Source organism: Medicago truncatula, chromosome 6 (genome assembly GCF_003473485.1).
Source record: "Medicago truncatula cultivar Jemalong A17 chromosome 6, MtrunA17r5.0-ANR, whole genome shotgun sequence".
Classification (NCBI taxonomy): Eukaryota; Viridiplantae; Streptophyta; class Magnoliopsida; order Fabales; family Fabaceae; genus Medicago; species Medicago truncatula.
Genome location: NC_053047.1, coordinates 13,451,771 through 13,467,254, shown reverse-complemented (window position 1 = coordinate 13,467,254; position 15,484 = coordinate 13,451,771). Strand labels below are relative to the sequence as shown.

At 33.8% G+C, this 15,484-nt stretch overlaps 1 protein-coding gene and 1 pseudogene across 1 annotated transcript; both read right to left on the bottom strand.

Annotated features, from left to right (window-relative positions):
• Positions 1-10,579: 10,579 nt before the first annotated feature.
• On the bottom strand, positions 10,580-11,755 carry LOC25496122 (protein ROH1-like; annotated as a pseudogene).
• Positions 11,756-14,157: 2,402 nt separating this feature from the next.
• LOC120580884 (protein ROH1) lies at positions 14,158-15,442 on the bottom strand. Its single transcript, XM_039835096.1, has one exon. The coding sequence runs from the start codon at positions 15,378-15,380 to the stop codon at positions 14,247-14,249; it is 1,134 nt and encodes a 377-aa protein (XP_039691030.1). The 5' UTR covers positions 15,381-15,442; the 3' UTR covers positions 14,158-14,246.
• Between the last annotated feature and the right edge of the window lie 42 nt (positions 15,443-15,484).

Sequence of the window (15,484 nt, the reverse complement as noted above, 5' to 3'; positions counted from 1 at the left end):
AGAGTATTGTGGTTGGTTTGGGATACTGATTTGTGGGGTGTTTTAGGTTGGATAAAAGTCATCAAATGAATAGTTTGATATTTGGGAGCTTTCTCCATGATGACTATGTTCAGAGTCGGTTGGATATGGAATTTGAGAGTTTTGTAAGAATTGGTTTGTGGGTTGTGGTGGTGATTGGTAAATTTAGTTGTAGTTGTAGTTGGTGGAAGGGTTAAGCTTTGTTCAAAGTCAGAGGGTGAATAAAAAAGCATTACAGCCAAACCAAATGGCGGTAATGAATAAAAAAAAATTAAAAAAAAAAGACATGAAGTGATGGGCTCTGACGGGCGCAGAAAAAGCAGCCCATTACCGCCAAATGAAACGGCGGTAATGGGGAAAAGGACAAAACAACAAAAATTCCCAAAGTGAGTCATTTTGGTATATAATTTTGAAAGGGGGTCAAATGTTTCATTTTTTTGGCATTAGGGTTGGATAAAAAAATTATTTAAAAAAAAATATATTTTTACATTAAATTTGCCAACAACGTGCAATCTCTTTTAAAGATTATTCTTTAATTATTATGAGAGATAAATAGTTGGTTTTTAATTCTCTACAATTAATTATGAATATTTTTGTGAAACAATCTTATAAATAGGGACATAGGTATTATATAAAGATTTAATAAAAAAAATTATAATAAATCATCAAAACCAATACATGCTCTACTTAATAAACTTAAAGAAAAACTAACTCTCGAATGAGAGTTTGTCTTTCGCTTTATCGCATTAAAAACACTTTAATTTAAACAAAGAAAATATGACAAAATTTTTGTCATCTTAAACAAATTTTAGCTTTATGATCTTGGAATCTATGAGATTCGATGTATGCTCATATGTCAAACTTGATTATGATATTAGATGTTAAATTTGTGAGAGAATGTAAATTTCACCACCCTAATCTAAGATCTAGATCCAAGAACAACGTTAACGTTCTTGTTTAAATCCTAAAAGTTTAACAATTTAACTCAAATTAGCAGATAAGTTAACTATATTAGTTTAAAGAAAATATGAATAGAAAAAGCATTCACTAAAATTACCTAGTGCACCTTCCTAAAAAAAATAATACCTAGTGCACCATAATTATCAAGTCTTTAAACAATAATATAAATTTCTAGTGGTATTTTATTGCAATGATCAACCGATGACAATTTAAAAAAATAAAATTATAATCGTCGTATGTTTACCCACCATAGGTGTGGGTGTAACCTCTTAAATACTTGAATGAGTTTACATTCATAGAACAATCGAAGGCATGTAAAAAATAAGATACCAAACATACCATTAATCCACAATCTTTGAAAAACATATCACATGATGCAAAAGATAAACGGAGAAAAGATAGACACATATATTTATCCTCGTTCACCCCAAAATCAGAATTATGTCTTGTTTCTCCACACTTGACAGATATTTCCACTATATTCACACAAGATTACAATTTACATGGAAACATAAGTCTAAAATTTTACTCCTCTCCTTGAGGACTTTGATGACATATTGTCATTACGTAATTTTTAATGTAAATTCATGATATTTGGAGTTCACAAGCAAGCTTAAACAACAAGAAAAGCATGAAAAACTGAAGAATTGTCAAGACCTTAGGAAGAAAAGAATGAAGATTCAAGAGGCCTCAGAAGACTTACAATAGGGAGGAATTATGTTCCCTATTCCTGAGGAAAGTTATTTGAAGATGAAGACCTAAAATAACGGAAAATCGGAGAATTTGGGCCCGGGAAAGACCTTATGCGCCTAGCACATGACCAATGTGTCTAGCACATGAACAATGTTCCAAACACATGAACATTGTGCCTAGCACATGACCAATGTGCCTAGCACATCTGAAAACTCAGGGCACATTGGTCCTTTCCTGTTATTATTTTTGGGTAAATCCCGCACTTTTAGCCTAAACCTAGGTAGAAACTTTCACTATAAATATCAGCCTTCTTCATTCAGAATTTCTAGTTCAAAACTAAAGTAGTTCAAGAGGAAAGCTACTTTGGAGCTTCCGGAGAGAATCTATCTTCTCTTTGATTTTCTAGGGTATCTTTTTATCTTTTATATCTTGTTTCTTAGTTACCATGTGTAGCTAAATCTCTTAGAGGATAGGTCTGAGATGATTCTGATGTAACCCTAATTGAACCATGTTGTTGTGAAGCTCTATTATTGTGAATATCAATCTAGTTTTATTCAATTCAATATTTCTTAATGCTTTTTATATCTTGATCAAATATAAACATGATTTCGTAAGAATGAATGACTACTGATCATAACTTTCAACTTAGACCTAATTGAATTGTTCAAATAAACATCGTTAGTCTAGGAATGGATAATCGTTTATTTGTGATATTAGGTTAATGTTCTTCAAATCTTCTAAGAATATTAGATCACTTAAGGAGTTAGGGACTATAATCTGAGAAGAGGGTCCTAAGTCAAGGGATTGATTAGGGCTATTTTAGTTAATCATCGTAAAACTAGAGAAATATTCATGAGAAATAGGTGCAGTGTACCAATTAGGGGAACTTAGAGGATTCAAAAGACCTACTCTCATCTCTCTCTATATTTTATAAACAACTTTATTTTCTGCTATTTACTTGTTATGCAAAACAAACCTACTACCTCGGGCACTAAAATAAACATTAAACATCCTATTTCATAACGCTATTGTTTACTTGAGATTAACACGGTCCTCGTGGAAACAAATTTAATTGCATTACTTCGATGGTTTTTAGTACACTTGCTAAATTTCTATCAAGTTTATGGCGCCGCTGCCGGGGACTTTTGAATTATTTGAACAAGGCAGTTGCGCTATAATTTAGGATTTCTGTCATTTATATTTTTGTTTATATATTAAAAAAAAAATATTATGATTTATGCTCTTCATGTGTATCTCATTGTTCTTTGCTACCAAAAAGTTTATCCAAGTTTTGCAGCTATGATAGACAGGTTCTGCCTTTATGACACAGAAGATATTGCTACGGTGTTGTATGAAAAATATTTGTTATCTCGCAAGATACCGCATTGGGACGATAAAATTTCAATATTAAATGCGATATGTGATCATTATGAGGCAAATCAATCAGGTAGTGATTGTGAAGGGAAGAAATAGGTGATCAACATCAATTACAATAACAACTTCAAAATATTTTAGATGATTTCTTGATGTCAAATCAAGTTTCATTTGAGAAGTTTGATGCTTATTGTAGTGATCTTGTTGAGAAATCATACGAGTCTAAAAAAAAGTTGGTTCAGATGGAGACCGAGTGAGGAATGTTGATTTTTTCCCAAAGTCTAAACCAACGACAGTTAAAGAAATCATTCATGTGAAAATGGATGCATGTCCTTTTCTAAGGTGTGATAACTTAAATTCCAAAGGATTAACAATGAATGCATGTGAGTATCTGATTCTTTATGCCAAGTGGAATTCCTGCCAAACAAGAGGAAGAAGAAGGGTCATATATTCTTTCTATCATTTTTGCCACCCTAATAGTGGTTGAAGCGTCAAACTCAATGACGTAAAAGAAAGCGTTTGGTGGGAGGCAACCCACCATTTTTACTTTCAGGTATTGCTTTATTTTTATTAAATTTCAGTATAAAAAATATATACTTTTAGCGGAAACAAAAAGAGATGAAAGAAAATTTTCTTACAAAATCGTGACACGATTTGGGTACATCGTGACACGATTTTGCCTCCCTCTGAAGCTCTTAATTTTTTTCTAAGTCCAAAAAGTTGTCCTCACGACATTGTAAAATCGGGACACAATGGCCAATTTGTGTCATGATTTCTGGAACTTAAAATTTTTCAAAATTGGCAATCTTGAGCAATTGGGACACCATGATACCCAATCGTGTCACGATTTGGTGGTTTTTCAAAAATCTGACCGTTACAAACCAAATCGAGACACGATTACACACAACCGTGTCACCATATAACCAGCCTATAAATAAAACCTTCATTCCACCTATTATCACAACTTCCATAGGTAAAGTTACTCTGCCAAATTTTCCAACTAAACCAACATGCAAGTGCATAATCTTGATTCTTGGACCTATTGCATACAATCAACCAGGTTAATTCACACTTTCCCTCTGCCATAGCCGAGCCTCCCTCTCCTTCTCTCTGTTCGGAAATTTTTGAAAGGTTAGGTTTTGATGGTGGCAGCATGTGTATCCATGGTGGAAGAAGAGCTAAATCAGTTTCAAAGGAATGATGTGTGGGATCTTGTACCCAAACCTTTTCAGAAGAACATTATTGGAACAAAATGGGTATTCAGAAACACCAAATTATTGGAAGTATATAAGAGGTCGTTGTTTATAAGAGGTTGAATTGTTGAGTCCATGCATTAGCATTCATTGTTGGGGGCTTGATGCCCTGGAGTCGTTGCTCACTACGTTGGGGGCTTGATGCCCTAGAGCTTTAGCTCAATTAAGTTAGGGGCTTGATGCCTTGGAAGTATATTAATACTTAATACATTGAGGGCTTGTTGTCTTGGATTGGTACCACATGCATATAAGAGGTTTAAGTTGCATAGTCAAGTTGAAGTCGCATTGTCAAGTCAGAGTTGTTAAGTTGTTAAGATGTTAAGTTGTGATTCTTTATATGAGTTGTTGAAGAAGTGATATATGATATATATTTATCTATGATGATATTATGATGTTTTCATGTTGTTAAATATAATTTTTGAATTATATTGTTTAATATTATTGTTTTGTGAAATCTCACCCCTTTTGCTTGGAAATGTTGCTATTTGTATGAGTAACTTGCAGGTGATCAAGAGTAGGTTGCTGTTGTTTGCTGTCGTGAGTGGCTATCCCTCACTGAGTCTTTTAGGTGCTCTGATACGTAACGGGATGAGATCTTTTGTGGATATTTTCTATTCCTTACGTATTTGACTATGAATTCTTATGATTAAGTTGTTAATTGAATTTTATGAGATGTTTTGATGAGGCCTACGTGCCAAGACTATTTATGATGTTATATTAAATCCGCTGCGAAGTTTTGGATAATTTATGTTGAAGGATAAATTGTTATTTATCTCATTTATGATTTTTAAGAAGTGTAGCATTCCGTTTATGTGTTGAATACTCTGATAAATGTTATGAAATTTTTAAGTTGGGAAAACGGGGTGTTACACAAACCACCACCATCTGTTACCGGCAGATTCTCGAACAACCATGCCAAGGACCGTTTCAAGAACACCAAGTCATACTAGGTGATTCAAGATAGGGTCTTTGACCTTCTAAAACTTGTGAGAAACCCTGAGTTTGAGGCCTCAATAAGGACACAGGGATGAGATTTGCTGAATGGAATGGTGTTCGAGCAAGTGCACAACACACTCACTTTGGAGTTTTATGCAAATGCTTGATTCTCGAGAAAGAAGTACGAGTCTTATGCGAGGGGCAATTTGATTGATTATTGATGACATTCTGTCATTACTCTTTTAGTAGGCATTTTTCATGTAATTTTAGGGGGTTTCTTATTGGAATTCATGAAGCTGCAAGCCAAAAAAGACAAAGAAAATGAAGTTTGAAGTATTGAAATCGGCCACCGATTAGATAAATCGGCTTTGCTGCCAATTTACAGACTTTGAGTTCGACAAAAATCGGCCGCCGATAAGCATAAATCGGGCGCCGATTCTGCACTATTGGGGCACGCAGTTTGGGATTTCGGCCACCGATTTCGGAGCTCGGTGGCCGATTTTCATTAGCCTATAAATAGTAAGAGGCGTTTTCTGAAGAAGGGTTCACGAATTTTGAGACCTAAAGGCATATTTTGGAGCAGAGACTTGGAGATCTGGTTGGAAACCATCAAAACTAAGAGTCAATCATCCTTCACATGTATGAATCCTTTTTCTTGTGTTAGTTAGCTTATACGTTAGCTATGAGTAACTAATTCTTTTGTGGTTAATTCCTGAGATGAATCTGATGTAATCCTATGGGAACCCTAATTTGTTGAACTCCTTTGAACATAAATGAAAGTTTAGTTTTTATTCATATTACTTTGTGCTTAATGCCTTATGTACGTTTATGATAGACTATTAACCCTAGCGTTATGAATATGCATATTGATCATAGAAATTGAATGACCACTAACCCTGGCTCTTAACTCTGAATTAGGTAATAGGTTTAACCTAAGTAATCAAGTTAGAGATAGATCATTATTAGGTTATGATATAGGGATTAACGTTCGTTAATACCTCCAATGGTTTCGAATTCACTTAAGAGATTAAGGGGTTGTCACTTGCGGGGAGAATTCTAGGTCAAGAGATTGGGTAGAATTACTAAGTTAATCCGTCGTGAAACTAAATAATCATTGATCATATTTAGGAGTGCAAATTACCATAGGAGAGCTTTGGAGGATTCGAAGGACTTAACCATACTTCTCTCAATTTTCTGAAAAACCAATTCTTTATTGTTTTTAATCAGTTTATGTTACTAAATCAACTCAACTGCCTAGGGCACCAATATAAATTTATACATCCTTTTTAATAATGAAATTGCTAAGTAGAAGTTAAATATAGTCCTCGTGGAAACGAACTTTTTATTACTTCGATCGAATTTGGTTCACTTGCCAAATATCTATCAATTATATCCCTGAGTCTATTAATAGTTTGCTAGAGTTAACTCCCCCTGAACAATGTGATGTTTGTAACACTCCTATTTCTATTAAAGCAATTAAACATGCGAATAATGCATTTATTCAAGAAATAGAGGCTACGCCACATTCAAAATTCAAAAACCATAAACATGTATGTAAACCTCAACAGTCGCAGCGGAATATAAATCAGAGTAATCCAAAAATACATGTTATGAATCAATAATTACATCAACATAGATGCATCTGAAAAATCCCAACACACGGGTAATCTCCAAATATAAACAAGTCCAAAATAAAAGATAATCTAGACCGACACAACGAAGCCTAGATCAGAGCCGACTAAACAGTAAACACCGATATCGGAGAAAACTCCCGATATCCACCAAGCACAAAACTCACCAAGCACTACTCCTGCACAACGTCTACCCATCCATACAGACAGGTAAACGGTTAAAACCACTGGGGTAAGTATTACATCATCATAATCCAAATACAGTTAACATGAATATTTCAATTTAACATCAAGCATTTGATCAATAATAATATTCTAAAAAATATACTTACATCAACCCCAATATCTCACATTAATATTCACCAATCACATGTGTCATGAACAAATATCAATTCACAATTATTCATACACAATCACCTGTCACATTCAATCGATAAGACTCATGCATGATGTGTATATAGACCGACACAAATATGCATGTGGTACCATATCATCTCAAGGTCGTCACCTAAATCTAGACCGTCAAAGGTCTCTGCAAGGCCGAAGCCCACAAATCTAGATCACTAAGGATCTCTGCAAGACCGAAGTCCACAACTAGATCTCAACAGATCTCTGCTAGGCCGAAACCAAAATATGAATAAAACATCATATAAAATCTCAACACTACTATGATGCATGGACATGTACAAGGACTCGATAATGCGACAACAATCCATAATTTTCACCTCAATATATAGGGCGAGATCCAATTATATTGATTACCTCCACAACATTGCATTATCAAGAAAACATGCCCATACACAATTAATTCATAGTATTCATCATCTCATGTCAACATGATTCTCAAAATCAACAAATGTCACTCAACATCAATTACCACATGTGGTTTCACCAATTCAAGCATTTCTTACATCCTAAGTAAGATAGCATACTCATCCCAATACAATCATTCATTCATACAACTTCACTTAGTCATATAGGAATATCATAACAATTCATAAGACAATTGGTTTAAGAAACATTTCCGACCAAAACTATATCAAGTGGTCACCGACCAACATTGACAAATTCCAAAGTAAAACGACATAGACAAGTGGAATAACCTTCAAACAATCTTAATCGAAAATATAATCATGAACTTAGGCTACCTCCGGATCATTAGTCATCAACCCGAGAATAACTTAAGTTCATATAAAACCCCATTTTCACAACCTTTCACATTCCCACCCGAAAATCACTTTTACATGATTAAGATGTTTGACCACTCTTACAAGTCTTACCTAAGTCTATATGAGTTGTAGGTTCAACTTGCAAGCTTCATTTGTTTACAAAACTTGTTTTCGACAAAGTTCAAAATTCCCAAAATTTCCCAAGTTAAGACTCAAATGAAGAAATTCTAGTTATGCAAGCTAATCATTGTTCCAGTAGGTTTTAGGGGATTAATAATAGTTAAACATGTTTAAAGAATCATCTAAGAAAGCTTAGATTGGCCCCCAAAGATCCGGAACAAAAGATTAAAGTGGCTGAAATGGAACAGGTTCGCTTAAGCGACCACCTGGTTCGCTTAAGCGAACGAGTTACAGTAGCCAATTGAAAGTTCGCTTACTGGTCGCTCATCACTTCGCTTAAGCGACCACCTGGTTCGTTTAAGCGAACGAGTTCCAGTAGCTACCAGTAAGGTTTGCTTGCCAGCTCGCTCACCGGTCGCTTAAGCGATCCAACCTAGAAAATCACTATGTATGTTCTCTTACCAGGTCGCTTAAGCGAACCTCTAAGCGAACCTTCACAGGTTTGCAGAAAATGTTACGGGTTTGAACCCCTTTTCACTCCAAATCCCCAATTTTGATTGCCAAAAGGTGTTTCCAGGACATGTTTATAGGTCAATATGACTAAAAAGACTCACCAAGACTCAATCAAACTTGAAAACACTTGACAAATGAACCAATTCACAATTTTCATCAAAACACCAACAACATCTCATTTCTCCATAACAAAATCAAGAATCATGCAACCCAAGCCACGAATTATCATCAACAACATGACTTAACATCAGCAACAACAATTGATCTTGAAACTTATCACAATTCATCAACAACAATGCATAATTCACCAATTGAGCATATTTCCAACTCATACCCATTTTTCATACTTCAACATACAATTCAACTAACAACAATTCAATCATTCATAACTTCATACATCTAAACATGTCATCATAATTAAAGCACGAATTTCATCACTTATGAACAATTAATCAATTCACCCAATTTAGCACTTTTCATACAAACATAATTGAAAATTACAATAAGTGATTATGATAAATTCTAACCCCCTTACCTTAGTAGGTTAATCTCCCTAGCTTAGGCTTAAATTTTGCTCCTAGCTCTCCCCAAGTCCTTGATTCTTCAAGTCCTCTTCTCTCTAACCCTTTTCTCCTCTTGTTCCCACTTTCTCTCTCTATTCTCTCCAAAATATCTTAGTGTAATGGAAGTGTGTGAAAATTTCTCATAAGAGTATGTTATAGTGTGTCTCACAATTGGGCATAACTCTCAACTTAATGGACTTAACCCATTTCTATTCACACCTCAAATGTTTCAACACTCTAACCGGTAATTCACTAATAATGGTGAAATGTCACTAACGGTCACTAAATGGTAAAATCTTAGTTTTACCCTAGTAACTTAGTAAAATAACTATTCTCACTAACCACTAAGAGTAACTCTCGCCAAAACTTATAATTTTATCTGTCCTTACAAAATGACCAAAATACCCCTAAGTCCAAAATGACTAAAATACCCTTCTAACATGGAAACCCATGAAAATGCACCCAATGATGGATAATCACACACAAACACATATAAACACATAATTAAAATAATTAAAATAAATCTAACTAAAAATCGAGTTGTTACAATGTTCAGAGGCGGAAGGATGAGGGCAAGGATTGGACTGACGAGCAGTGGGAAGAGTTGCTTCTCACGTTGTGCAGAGTGGGAGATCTCCAAGGATTTTAATGCAGATGAGGCTAGGTCTAGGTCACATTTTGGTGAGGAGTCCTACATGGAACTGAACAGATGGATACCGGCAACCCCAATAGTTGGATTGACCGTGATCAGATGGGTTGAGTGAACTACTGATGGTTCAACTCACTTTTATGTTCCGCCTTATTTTGTTTCAACACCTTTATTTTGTAGTTTTTATATTGTTATTTGGACAATTTCTCTTTAGTTTTTATTTTGGTTAACTCAGTTGTACCCCCTGTTATGTAATTGAATCTCTCCTATTTGAACTACTGATTGGCGATGCAATAAAATTTGCTCACATCCTCTCTCCCCTCCCCTCCCTTTCTAAAAGTTGAACCAAACACTTGAAATTAAAAATCTCTCCTCCCCTCCCCTCCAAAACGCTCGAACCAAACGGAACCCAGCTTGAATGTTGCTCGTCCCACTTTAAAAAATATATGGGAGGGAGGTTAATGTAATTGCTTCTAGTATAAATCATGTCTCAACCCCACATAAAATATGGATATGCTATTAAGATGCATAAATAAAACTACACGTAAGAAACTGAATATTAACAAATGCACATAGAAAATTGATTATCCAGTAACCAAGATCATGAGACAATAAACTAAGGGACAAAATCAAAGATCATAGACCACGAAGGCCTAATTCCAAACCTAAACTCTATACCTATTTTTTTTTTTTTTGGGTTACAAACTCTATACAATTTATGTATGTTAAGGTTTTTTTTTACATAACTATATCTTTTATGGTTATTCCATCAAGATTATGGCATCTAAATCTAATGTTTTTATTACTCTCAAGCAAAGACAATCAAGCCCTTCCATTCTACCACGAACAATTCTATGAAACACTTCTCTGACTTGTATTACGAAAGGATCCAATCCATCTTTCAAACTTTCACAAACAATCACCACATCTGCAACTTTAACCCTAAGTTCCTCTTCTTTCTCTTCACTCAAAGGAAATTCCACAGAATCAGCCAATTCATTCATCCCCCTAGCACACTTCTCAATCTCCTGAATCTCCCTCAAAAGTCCGCAACAACTCTTCATCTCCCTCTTCTTCGACTTCCCCAACATCCGCACGTGCAATGATATCACCGGAGCCGCCCATTGAAGTTGCCGTGGAACCGAAAAATTTAGATTCAATTCCCTATCTTGACAAGGAAATGCAGCCACAAGTGACCACATTGTAAACAACAAAATTGAACTCATTGTATAAATAGTCGATGCAAGACCATTTGTAGCAACAAGTTCATTACTCTTAGGAAAACAAAGATGGGTCCCTATTGCTTGTAGTTGTTTTGCAGCTGACCAATTCCTTGATACACTCCAAGAAAGTGATCTAAAATGCCAACTTGAGATGACCCTTTATCTCCATTAACATTGTTTCTACCAAATGATCTATTTCTATTACCAAAGGAAGAAACATTATTAGAATCTTTACTACTAGCATCAATCATACCAATTTCTAAATCAACAAGAGCTTTCTTAGCGCGCCGAAATTGGCCTTCCCCAATGATTCTTTTATGATCCAATGCACAAAGAACAATCTCTAACGATTTTTCCCATTGTCGAATTTGTTCAACACCGTCTCTAATAGCATTGCATACTTCCAATGCCTTGACACTCCTCTCATAAAAATCATTCACCAATCGATCCAACGGAGGTTTACAAACCATTGATCTATGGTTGTGTAGAATCATCTTGAATTCCTCTTGGCAACAAAGGAATGTGTCAAGAAGCTTACTAACCCAAGAAAGAGATAACAAATTATCATTTGAAACTAAAGATAGCTCATTGAACCTATCAGTTACATGTTTTTGAAACAAGCTAAGCTCTTTATCTAAGGTTGAATTTTCCATTGAGTGAACTTGAGTGGCATGTAGATTTAGAATTGAAGAACCTTTATATTTTGTTGCAAAACGCATTCTCAAAGAGAAATTTTCTAGAATAAGTGATTTAAGACTCAAATTTGGGGAATGGATTGAATAGAAAGGAAAAAGTAAGAAAGCAAAGAAGGAATAGAGGTTAATTTGGAAAAAAGAGTTATAATAATGATTGCTTTTATTGGGGAAGATTGGACCGCGTTTATTAATGGTTGTTGGATAATTTAAAAAGATAAGAAATAAAAAAAATAAGTAGTTGTAAAAAGTAGAACTAACGGGTACCGAAACTAGGTGGGAAAAAGTAGTTAGAATTTAGAGAAAGATAATTGGAAATCGGAACTTAGAAAGAGATGGAATTTAGTGAGATTCTAGACAGGGTACCCATCACAAAGAGGGTCAAGTCATCCTTAAAAAAATAATTAAATTAAAGTTGTTGATGGTACTCGGTACAAGAAAGAAAAAATAAGAGTTATATACTCCTTTTGTTTTAATATAAGTGTCCTTTTAAAAATAAAATAAAAATTGTTTTAAAATAAAATAAATGTCACGTTCAGTTTTCAATACAATAATAATATATTTTTTTTTTAATTTTACCGTTCAATTAATACTATATACACTACTTTCAAAGTATTTTTTCTTTAATGAAAAACAAACCGATAGTTGATTAAGATAATTTGGTAAAATAACATCTCTCTTTCTTTTAATTAATGCATTTCTTAATATGTGTGTAAAAATCTTAAACGACGTTCATTTTGAAACAGAGGGAGTAATATTTTTTTTGTCTATAAACAAATTGTGGAATTTAATTTAATAAATCATCAAATCAAAAACAATACATGCTATATAAAGCGTCCTTCAAAAACAAAAATGTTACTACCTCCGTCCTTAATTATAAGATCCTTTTGAGAAAATTTTTTGTCGCTTTTTATAAAACTCATTTTCTATTTCCAACTACGTTAATTATTTCTTTACATACATGCCCCTATTTATTATACATCTTTTTCTTCAATAAGCAATAAATAGAATGTTGAAAACATAAGTCAACCCTCTTTCTTAAAGGATAAAATTGTAAAAACAATAGTCATTACAAACATATTTAATACAAATATCCACTATCTTAATTCCCGTTATTTTTTCAAAAGGGCTTTGTAATTAGGGACGGAGGTAGTATATAGAGTTGTAATAAAAAATAAATAATAAATCATAAAAAACAATACATGTTTCTATAAAGATTAAAACTTTTGTGAAATAAACAAACGGTCATGAATATAAATTAAGATTTGTGACATGTTTAATTTATCAAGATATTAAAAATTGGGTATTATGAATAATTGGATATAACCTTTCGTAACAAAGAGAGATTAGGTGGTCAGAAACATACAACATAGGGTTGGCGGCGGTCAAGTATAATTTTGAACTCGTTTCCAATAGGTGGTGTGCCCAGTTTGACTTGTTGGAAAAACGGGATGGGCACGGGGATTTATTTTATGTTGTGGATTTTTCTTATTTTGATATTAAGTATGATGTTGAGATCGATAATTTTTTAATTATCTTATTTTTACCATAAGTTTGGTCGATGTCTATTCTTTTATATTTTTTTAACGATAAAAACAACATAATTCTTTTGTAACAATTAAGTTGTAAAAAATATGCATTAATAAAATTGTTTTTTGCTCTGTAAAAAACAAAGTTTTTTGTTTGGCGGGTCGGCCCGCCAACTCATTTGTCCGCCATTAATTAAGGTGGGGTAAGATTTTGGACTCGATCACCTAATTTGACTCAACTTGTCTTATCCTATTTTAAGCAGGTTTAGACGGTGTGGCGGTCCTCTTTGCCATCCCTATTTACACACAATATTTCTATAGCCGAAGCATAGAAAAATCTTTGATTTCCAGAATTTATAAATTTTCTAATGGCCATTATTGTAGACTAAATAGTCTCTTATGCTGATTGAGATTATCCATTATTTATTATCTTTTATGTAAATTTATTTTCTACTTTATTGATATAACTATTTCGCGTGATCTGAATGATATCTTTAGAATAATCTCTAAATATCAAAATGCATAATACTAAAGAGATTTACTCAAAATCTTTCATTGCTAAACTTTTGTTAGAGATTTTATTGGTTTCAAATAACTCATATGTATTATAGTTGACTAAACAAAATAAAAATTGACATGTTAAATTAGGAAAACTAATGCATATGATATATAGTATATTAATAAACAGAATTAGCTATAATTCAAAATCTAATTCAAAGAGTATAGACCACGAAGCCTAATTCAAAACCTAAACTCTATACACATTTTTTTTTTGGTTACAAACTCTATACATTTTATGTATGTTAAATGGATAAAAAAGAATAATAAAAAAAAAAAAAAAAACCATCCTTTTACATATACCTATATCTTTTATGGTTGTTCCATCAAGTTTATGGCATCTAAATCTAATGTTTTAATTACTTTTAAGAAACAGAATCAAGCCCTTCCATTCTACCACGAACAATTCTATGAAATACTTCTCTAACTTGTCTTTCCAAAGGATCCAATCCATCTTTCAAACCTTCACAAACATTCACCACATCTTCAACATTAACCCTAACTTCCTCTTCTTTCTCTTCACTCAAAGGAAATTCCAAAGAATCAGCCAATTCATTCATCCCCCTAGCACACTTCTCAATCTCCTGAATCTCCTTCAAAAGTCCGCAACAATTCTTCCTCTCCCTCTTCTTCGACTTCTCCAAAATCCGCTCGTGCAATGACATCACTGGAGACGCCCATGGAAGCTGCCGTGGAACCGAAAAGTTGAGATGTAAGCCCCTTTCTTGACAAGGAATTGCAGCCACAAGTGACCACATTGTAAACAACAAAATTGAACTCATTGTATAAATAGCCAATGCAAGACCATTTGTAGCAACAAGTTCATTACTCTTTGGAAAACAAAGATTGGTCCCTAGTGCTTGTAGTTGTTTTGCAGCTGACCAATTCCTTGATACACTCCAAGAAAGTGATCTAAAATGACCAACTTGTGATGAATCTTTATCTTTACTAACAATGTTTCTACCAAATGATCTATTTCTATTACCAAAGGAAGAAACATTATTAGAATCTTTACTACTAGCATCAATCTTACCAATTTCTAAATCAACAAGAGCTTTCTTAGCGCGACGAAATTGGCCTTCCCCAATGATTCTTTTATGATCCAATGCACAAAGAACAATCTCTAACGATTTTTCCCATTGTCGAATTTGTTCAACACCGTCTCTAATAGCATTGCATACATCCAATGCCTTGACACTCCTCTCATAAAAATCATTCACCAATCGATCCAACGGAGGTTTACAAACCATTGATCTATTGTTGTGTAGAATCATCTTGAATTCCTCTTGGCAACAAAGGAATGTGTCAAGAAGCTTACTAACCCAAGAAAGAGATAACAAATTATCATTTGAAATAGATGATAGTTCATTGAACCTATCAGATACATGTTTTTGAAACAAATTAAGCTCTTTATCTATGCTTGAATATTCCATAGAGTGGACTTGGGTGGCACGTAGATTCACAATTGAAGAACCTTTATATCTTGTTGCAAAACGCATTATGAAAGAGGAATTTTCTAGAATAAGTGATTTAAGACTCAAATTTGAGAAAGCAAAGAAGGAAGAGAGGTGAATTTGGAAAAAGAGTTATAGTAATGATTGGT

Coding starts and splice junctions, on each gene's coding strand:
- LOC120580884 (XM_039835096.1), bottom strand. CDS start 15,380: ATGCGTTTTGCAACAAGATATAAAGGTTCTTCAATTGTGAATCTACGT.